This window comes from Vigna angularis, chromosome 8 (assembly GCF_016808095.1).
Source record: "Vigna angularis cultivar LongXiaoDou No.4 chromosome 8, ASM1680809v1, whole genome shotgun sequence".
In the NCBI taxonomy this organism is placed as follows: domain Eukaryota; kingdom Viridiplantae; phylum Streptophyta; class Magnoliopsida; order Fabales; family Fabaceae; genus Vigna; species Vigna angularis.
In genome coordinates, this window is record NC_068977.1 from 25,950,633 (window position 1) to 25,960,148 (window position 9,516).

Consider the following 9,516-nt stretch of genomic DNA (forward strand, 5'->3'; position numbering starts at 1 on the left):
TTGTACGACCAAGCGAAAACGTCCTTAAATTCCTTCAATAGGACTCACAACCTTTCTCTCACTTCCTCTTTCATGGTAGTGCCGATCTTTACTTCTTTTATCTCGTCTTCCTCACCCAAGTTGAGAATTTCAATCTCTTCCTGATGGGGTTTTATCTCTTTAGACTCTTGTTCCACTAATCTCAATAGCTCTGGAGAGGGTTCCGGATCATCTTCACAATCATCTTCCGTATTATTGACAGGGTGCTCCCACTTAGGGATATCAACATTATTATTTTCAAAACATTCATTGTCATATCTGCATTATTTAAGTTTGCGAATAAATAAATAGGAAAAACAGTGAAAAAGGCTAAATGATGATAGAAATGAGAACAAACACGATTCAATTATCACACTGAAAGCAAAATAAAAGCATCAACCCGTAAGTCATGAATCCCAAAGCTCCGGGTAAAGCAATAGGGTTAATTAACATATTACATTTCATTTGAATTAAACATCATGGGTAAATCCAAAGTCTTCCAATTGTTGAGTTGTGCATCTGGGGAGCAAACCCACATGAAGTTTGAGCTTTCAGATCTAGCTTCCTCTTCCACAACCGCTATATGGCTAGTGTTCACCCATCCAGCACTGCGAAAACTCTCTTTGATACTACAAATGTGGATCGTCCTCGTCCTTGGTTCCCGTTTCTCCATCCGAGCCAAACTGCGCTCCTTCCTTTCCTCAATCAACCTCTTCTTATCCCCCTTGCTGGGCTTGTACCCCAGGCCATATCTGTTTTTGTTCTCAATCACCTCCAATGGGAATGTACGTCCTTGTCCATACTTCCCTAACCCGTTCCCGTACTTATAACCTTCTTTCAGCATGACCTTTGCCATCATGATAGAGGTGCCTGATAAATGTGGATTCACAAGAAATGGTTCGACATAGGTGTTTCCCACGATCTCTAATGATTGAAAAGCTGTCTCGAGAGCTTCCTCGGCTGCCTCTATGTAACGGGTGGAGGATGGCCCACTCACAAGGAGATCCTCCTCTCCAGAAACTATTATCAGCTTATCTCCCATGATATATTTCAGTTTTTGGTGCAGTGTGGAAGGCACAACTCCTGCAGAATGGATCCATGGGCGACCCAATAGACAACTATAAGCTGGGAGGATATCCATGACCTGGAAGGTTATTTGAAAAACACATGGGCCAATTTGGACCGGCAACTCTATTTCTCCCATGACTTCCCTCTTGCTACCGTCAAATGCTCTCACAATCATAGAACTTGGCTTCATCTGCATTCCGTCACAAGGTAGCCTCTCTAATGTCATTTTGGGCATGACATTTAGGGAGGAGCCGTTGTCTATCAACACACGTGCTATGCCGTAGTCAAAACATTTTACGGAGACATGGAGAGCCTTGTTATGCCCTCTCCCCTCCTCAGGTATTTCCTCATCAGTAAAGGTGAGGTAATTATTAGCAGTGATGTTGCTGACAATGCCCTCGAAACTTTTTAGGGAAATACCTTGTTCTACATGGGCATCGCTCAGTATCTTCATCAACAGTTTTCTATGGGAGGTTGAGTGCATGAGCAATTCTAATAAGGAGATTCGAGCTGGCGTACGATTCAATTGTTCCACCACTTTGTACTCACTTTGTTGTATGAATTTCAAAAACTCGCAAGCCTCTTCCTCAGAGATTTCTTTCTTGTCTTCCTTGTCAGGGGTCTCCTCTATCTGCACCTCTTTCCCCTTTAAGTGCTCCTTAGCATTTGCTGCCACTGGTGTTTCATTATTGCTAGTTCCCTTTCCCATCAAGTTTGGTGGCGTGAAGATTCGACCACTCCTTGTTATTCCGCCGATGCCTGATATATTCTCAATAGCTGGATCCTGACTGGAGAATTGACTTTCAATGCACTGTCCTTCGTCGATTATATGTGTTCCATACCTCCACGGGACAGCTTTCCCGCTCTTGTAAGGAAAAGGAACTGGTGTATGGATGACAACGGACGATCTTCCTTGAATTACTGGTGCAGGGGTGGTTCGAGTGAAACGGATTACCAACGGCTCTGACAGAGTTACATCAGACTCCATACTAGTTTGTGCAAACACCTCCTCATCCTTGTTCTCGTAACACACTTGTATCAAATTCCTATCAAGCAGATCTTGCAGCAACTCTTCAAATTCAACACATTCATCGATAGAGTGTTCCGCGCATGGATGGAGTCCACATGCTCTTCCTAAATCATAATCCCAGTTTAAAAAGCCCAACTTCAATAATTCCTCGAAAATAAACCTTCTGGAACTCCGAATCTTACTTGCATCCCTTATAAGTTCATGCTTCTTAACCTCAATGGCATTTGTTGAGGCACTACCATGCCCGGATAATGGATTAGCATCAATACTAGGTTTATCTTCTTGAAATTTCAGCCACCCCGCGTCGATTAGAGCTTGCACTTTATGTTTGAAGGACATACACCTCTCAGTTGAGTGACCCACGCCTTCCCCATGATAACTACACTTGGCTTCGGCATCATAACCCCTAGGGTATGGAGGCTGCATAGGCATCATCGGACATATAGCAACCAGGCCCTTTTTGACGAGGTGAGGTAATAACTCAGTGTAAGTCATAGGAATGGGGGTGAAGTGAACAAAGTTTCTTTCCTGGGTTTTCCTCGGGTAAGTGCCTTGACCTGCATTCGGATTTGGATTCACGCTTGACGCAGTCCTCCAAGCGTTGCTTGGGATAGGTTGCGGTTGATAAGATCCTTGTTGCTGTTGAGGCCTAATTTGATGAGCAAACGACGCATTAGCTGCATAAGGAGGTTGACCCAAGTATGGTCGGAAGCTATGAGTGGGAGCTTGACTTCTCCACACAGGCATTGCCGATGCCGCATGCACATCCCCTTCCTTCTTCTTTCCCGCATTGAAATTGGGTTTTTTGTAATTTGCCGTTGCGGGCGAACTGTATGCAATTTTCCCACTTTTAACCCCAATTTCTATCCTTTCGCCTATTATAATGATATCAGCGAAATTGGCAGACACGTTCCCGACCATGTGCTCGTAAAATGGCGGCTGGAGAGTGTTCACAAACATTGCCACCACCTCCCTGTCATACAAAGGTGGTTCAACTTGTGCAGCTAACTCTCTCCACCGTTGGGCATATCCCTTGAAAGTTTCGTTGTCCCTCTTTGACATATTTTGCAGCTGTAGTCGGTCCGGTGCGATGTGCGTGTTGTATATATACTGCTTTACAAAGGCGTCTGCCAGGTCTGCCCAGCAACGGATTCGGGACGGCTCAAGGTGGGTGTACCAGTTCAATGCTACCCCAGCCAAACTGTCTTGAAAAAAATGGATGAGTAGCTTATCATTGTAAGCGTACGCAGCCATCTTTCTACAGTACATGGTCAGATGGCTTTTCGGGCAGGTATTACCCTTGTATTTCTCGAACTCCGGTGCTTTAAATTTGTGTGGTATCATCACCCCGGGAACCAAGCTCAGTCTCGCAACATCTCCAAATCCATAGCTCTCGACCCCTTCAATGGCCCTCAATCTCTCCTCTAGAATCTCCAATCTACTCTTGGCCCCATCAGCACTGCTAACTACCCCCTGCAACACAGTGTGTGGTATGACTTTGGCTGAAGAGCCCTCTCCAGTACCTATATGGGGTGGTACAGTTACTCGCGTTCCTTCAACCGTGTTTGCCCCAGTCATCCCTATACTCGCCATGGGAGTCGTCACTGAAACAGGCCCTTGAGTGTCGGTCAGTACTACATTAGCCGTTGGGGGAAGGGAGACTGAAGTTTGCTCTACTTCTGCGTACTCTCCTGTAGGAGGAGTATAACCTGGAGGTAAGCCATATATCGGGAAAGGGACTGATTGGCTTACAGCGTTGAACATCGGGGGATAATAGTGGGCATCCCCTCAACTCGTGCAGATGAAGACTCCCTAGTAGTCTTCAGGGATTCAAGGGCAGCCAAGATTTGGCCAACCTGGTCTTTCAACTCGCTCACATCAGCTTTGATGGATTCTTGTGACTCTTCCCAGCTTTCCATGATCCTTGAATTGGCTCGAGTCCAGTAGGGATGTCGCGGAAAATTGGCCGTTGTTTTTCTTACTTGTATTCTGTTATTATTTTTTTTGAATTTAGATGAGAATAAAAGAAAACATGATGCACGCTAGTAATAGGTGGAAATCACAGGATCACGATGACGTTAATGATGGAAATTAATACAAATCGATATCATACAAAACATCACAGGTCCTTCATATAGAGAAGTCTAATGCATTACATTGTTGTAAGAGAACAAGACATAAACAAATTATCACTCCCTGGCTCGAGCGATGAAGGCTTTCATTTCGCCTACTAACCATTTACAATGGCTGATAAAAAGTTTTATCTCTTCAGGCGGATTATAAAAGTGAGTTATCGCTTCGGCGTCTGACACCATCCTTGGAACATTCTCAATTGCTCCGTTCGCTAAGGCAGCCAGTTGGGAGAAACTTTCCTTCCAATGATCCACAACCCTTTCTTGTTCTACAATGCGATCTTCCATCCATTTAATCAAGGCTTGATGACTCTCTTCGCACTCCATCATTTTCCATCGCTCCTCTTGCTCCTTAATATAACCCTCCATCTGTTTTAACATGTCCCGATGCTCTCCTTCAGCTCTTGCCCGCTTCCACCGTTCTTGGTTCAAATCTGCCTCAAACGACGTAGCCATTTCCTTCATCTGATGCCCTACTTCTTCTACTTGAATTTGGGCATCTCTTAGTCTTTTCAGGGCTTCTCGTTTACCTCTTTTGGCTTCTTCGTAGAGGTGTTCCCATTGTTTCCCTTCTTCCAAAGCTGCATTCTTCTCTTTTATTCTCACGGCTAGTTCTTTGCTTGCGGTCGCCAGATCCTGCTTCAATCGGAGTGTATATCCTCTTTCAGCTTCTCGACTTTTAATCATTTCTTCGTAGGCTCGCGACTTATCCTCTTTATCATTCTTCATATTCACAAAATCATTGTGCATCCTTTGTAGTTCGATTTCTAACCTGGCATTCCTCTCTCTTAGTTCTTCCATCTCCGCTTTCAATTGCCTCACCTCTTCACTCTCTACGTCCTGAGGTTGCCCTTCCTTGGCCAGATGATCATTGATTGTCTTGAAAGGGAGTTTGACTTCATTTACCCTTTCTAAAATCCAAGTGTGGTAACTAACCTTGCTATCTACTACTCCAACCCTTAAATCCCTTTCAGCCCGCACCACGCTTTCCCAAGCATTTCTGACCTTCCTTAACATTTCAGCAAAACGCCCGTCCTCATAGTAGATGAATAGTGTAGTAAGACAGTCCGGTGAAGGCGCCCCTCTTATGGGATGCCCGAATTGCCTTTGGACTAAAACGGGGTTGTAGTTGACACAATATCTGGTACCTATGAGGGGCACATTGGGAAAGCTGCCACAATGATGGATGGAGGGTTTAAGCTCGAGCCAAGGAAGACGCCACTTTATCTTTTCCCCATTCAAACCAGCAAAGAAATGGGCCCACTCATTTCCTCCTCTGTCTTTAAGCCTCTGGTGTGACGGACCTTCCAACGGACAATCAACTACCCCTTTACCCATGCGCGCAGTCATCCACGCATACAGCACCGGCAAACAACAAAGAATTTTCTTTCCGTTCCTTTCATGACAAAAACTCATGGTCCCATAAACATCTGCGAGGACTGCTGTTACAGGGTTCTCTGATCTTGTCTTTTTTGCTACGAAGACATCTATTGCGGTATAATCCACAAAGCCTTCTACTTTGGGAAACAAAACGACGCCATACACGGTAAGGGCTAATACGTCCATGAAAGTCTCCCACTCTTCTTTATCAGCTAGATGATGTAGGTACTGCTCCAAATATTTTTGTGTCAGTCCACACACTTGATTCCTCGTTACCAACCTTTGTTCAAGTTCTTTGGGATGTATTTTCATTATGGCGGCAATGGTGGGGATAGAGGCGTGATGTTCCAGGTGCTGATACGGAGTGGTACCCTCTAGTGGCAATCCGAGTATATACTCAAATTCCTCTATAGTTGGCGCCAGCTGAAAATCCTGAAAGGTGAAGCATCTTAGTGGAGAGTCGTAATACTGTGCAAGGGCTGTGATGGCTGGCAATTGTACTTCCACCTCCATTAGACTCAACAAATTTCCATACTTTTTCTTGAAGGTTTCCCTCTTTATGGTCTTTAACCTTTTGCCTAATTTTATCAGACTTGTCAAGTTCCCACCATGAGTCCTCAGGCGAGATTTATTTCTTAACATGACAGAATCAGTATGTTGTGTAGCACCAGATCTTGTATCAACTTCCATCTTTGTATGATATCAAGTGAACGCTAGTGATTTCCCCTAAAACCAGTATATTATCGAATGATGAATGATGCATAAAGTGACAAAAAAAATGCATGCATGGTAGGAGAATAAAAAATCATTATTTTCGAAGAAGAACAAACAACGTGAGAGTTACAAGAACATACATTCTCCCTTTTGTGCTTTATCAAAGGTTGAATAACTTAAAGTTCTAAGGCCAAAGATATGCATTCACAAGGATAGCTCCCTATTACTTAAATGAAGGCCACCAGAGCTATGGCTCTTTTCACTGTCTCTCCACAACAGTCAGAGTAATCAACTAGATGTGGAGACACAAATGAAGAGAACAGACTCTAGCTGGGGTTCTCACGATAGCCAAACAGGAAGTACATCCCAGAGTGACACCGCTACACAACCCCTCTAATTCTAAGTTGCGCTCAGACCCGGGTATAGGGCCCCACTCATGATATGCATAAAGTGTGTCGAGATTATAATGTAAAACAACAATTGCAAAAATAAACACAAATAAGTAGACATATCAAACATAGGTAAGGAACAATTATTTCAAACATAAAGAACAAGTAAAAGAAACTCACATGCAATTATTTCAAATATCAATCATAGATAAGGAAAAAGGGAAAAAACATAAAGAAAAACCACATCGAATTCGCATACCTAATTAAATGGCCTAACTCTCAGAGTCTCCCCAGCGGAGTCGCCATCTGTCGCAACCGGGATCGCGACGGGACGACGATCCGAAAATAAAACGCTGGTTTAAAGTTTTGAAAAAAGAGATTTGGAGTCGCCACCATAGTTTATTCTGGAAAACTACGGAAAAACCATAAAATGATAAGACATGGTCTGCGAAAATGAGATTCTAAGTTCGGGAGTCGGTTACGTGTAGGGAAGGTATTAGCACCCTACAACGCCTGCCCTAAGGCAGTACCTTTAACTAAATATGCGAATATGATGTGGTTTTCAAAATGTTTAACTATCCCCTAAAATAAGATTCTAAAGAAACAACATGTATTTTTTAATTTTTTGAGCCCGACAAGGATTGACCTTGCTCCTACGTATTCTCATTAAGAATGAGAAATCAGGGTTCCGTAGTTCTTTTGAAATTGTTTGAGAAATTTGCTTGAAGAAATTGATTTTGGATTTTTGGGGAAATGAACCTGACAAGGACTGGCCTTGCTCCTACGTATCTCCACTTTTGATGGAGAATCAAGGATCACGTAGTTCTGGCAGAAACATTGTTTGTTGTTTGAAAATGTTGATGTTTTTAGTTTTTTTTTTTTTGAAGATTTTTATATTTTTGGTCATTTTTGATGTAATATTTAGGTTTTTTTTGCGTAATGAGCACTAGGCTGATGCGTACGATCGCACGAGCACTCACACGGCTTTTTCCTTATTTTTTATTGTTTTGCGTAATGAGTACTAGGCTGATGCGTACGATCGCACGAGCACTCACACGGCTTTTTTTTGTTTATTTTAGATTTTGGGTAATGAGTACTAGGCTGATGCGTAAGATCGCACGAGTACTCATACCGATATTTATATTATTACATGTTTTTAAAGTTTTATATTTGTTATTAAGAAGGATAGATGAGTTGAAATATGAAAAGCATAAAGAAAAATTGTGATAGAAAACAAGATGAATTTATAAACTAAAAAAATGATCAAAATGCATATATAAATAGAATGAAGAGAAAATGTGTACCTTGTTGAAGATTTGTGTGATGAAATAAAACCTTACTTGTAATAAGTTGTGAGAAAGATAGATGGAAGATGAAGAAGATAACTTTATGGTAGAAATGTGGTATGGGATTTATTATGTATAGAGAGATTAAGAAATAGTAAAATGTGAGAGAAAAATGAAGTAGAGTTTTGGGATGGAATGAAGAGATTTTGAGAGAGAAGAGATGGATATTATGTAAATTGTGTGTGTGAAGTGAAGAGAATGTAGGTATTTATAGAGTTAAGGATGAAGAAAGTTGATAAATAAAAATAATATAATAAGTTGGTGGAAAATTTAGATGAAATAAAATATAATTAAAAAAATGAATAGAAAAAGTTAATGTGGAAAATAAAGGAAAGAAATAATATAAAAAGTGGGTGGAAAAATAAGGCGAAAAAAATGGATAATAAAAAATGTTGATGGAGAGGATATAATAAAAAAATGTAGTGGAATAATTAGAAAAGTTGATATATAAAATTAATATGAAAATGATGTGGAAAAAATAAAAGAAAAAGATAGATGATGTGGAGAGCGATGTGGATGGTGATGTGGAGAATGGGGTGTGATAAGAAAAGATGGGTGGTGAGGAAGTAAAAAAAAGAGATTATTTTGGACCATTGGATTAAGTGTTTAATAGAAAATTTAAGGGTGCAAAAAGTAAAATAAATAGTGTTTTTCATTTTGGTGTTTTTGTGTTGTGTTTTTTTTTAATTTTATTTACCCGGACGAAATTTGGTATTGACAATCACAATAAACATCCATAATAGAATTCATACAAGATAATTATAAACAATTAACAATAATAAAACATTACAATAAATGGTCATAGAAGAATACAATATCTGACAATCATAAAAATAATCTTAATATAAAAATTCATGGGGAAACAAGAAGTTGAATCTGGCAGAGTCGGTTAGACAACTTCTAATCCTTCCAAAATGCAATAAAATAAATAAGTAAAGAAATAAAACGTTTGGGGAAACAAGAAGTTGAATCTGGCAGAGCCGGTTAGACAACTTCTAATCCTTCCAAAATGCAATAAAATAAATAAGTAAAGAAATAAAACGTTTGGGGAAACAAGAAGTTGAATCTGGCAGAGCCGGTTAGACAACTTCTAATCCTTCCAAAATGCAATAAAATAAATAAGTAAAGAAATAAAACGTTTGGGGAAACAAGAAGTTGAATCTGGCAGAGCCGGTTAGACAACTTCTAATCCTTCCAAAATACAAAAATAAACAACTAATAACATACAAATGGCATAACATAATCAATATCACGTTTTACAACTATCACACTTGGATATCAACACAAAAGCATACTCTCATTTAAATTCAAAATCATACAGAAACAAAATACTCCATAATCAAGATTTAAGATCAGACAAAAGCAAAATATAGCATATTCAAGGCTCAAGATAATACAAAAGGAGATACTCAAGGTTAGCTTCCCTTACCTCTATTACA

At 40.5% G+C, this 9,516-nt stretch overlaps 1 protein-coding gene across 1 annotated transcript; it reads right to left on the reverse strand.

Annotated features, from left to right (window-relative positions):
• Positions 1-44: 44 nt before the first annotated feature.
• On the reverse strand, positions 45-4,035 carry LOC128193782 (uncharacterized). Its single transcript, XM_052867885.1, has 3 exons — positions 3,879-4,035; positions 477-3,825; positions 45-297 (listed from the first exon to the last, which is right to left on the reverse strand). The coding sequence occupies exons 1-3, from the start codon at positions 4,033-4,035 to the stop codon at positions 45-47; spliced, it is 3,759 nt and encodes a 1,252-aa protein (XP_052723845.1).
• Between the last annotated feature and the right edge of the window lie 5,481 nt (positions 4,036-9,516).

Bases quoted from the DNA above. Each gene is read 5' to 3' on its own strand.
- LOC128193782 (XM_052867885.1), bottom strand. From the start codon at position 4,035: ATGGAAAGCTGGGAAGAGTCACAAGAATCCATCAAAGCTGATGTGAGC. The intron at 3,826-3,878 runs GTTCAACGCTGT...GCTTACCTCCAG, and splicing joins GCCCACTATTATCCCCCGAT to GTTATACTCCTCCTACAGGA. The intron at 298-476 runs GTAATATGTTAA...TAAATAATGCAG, and splicing joins ATGTTTAATTCAAATGAAAT to ATATGACAATGAATGTTTTG.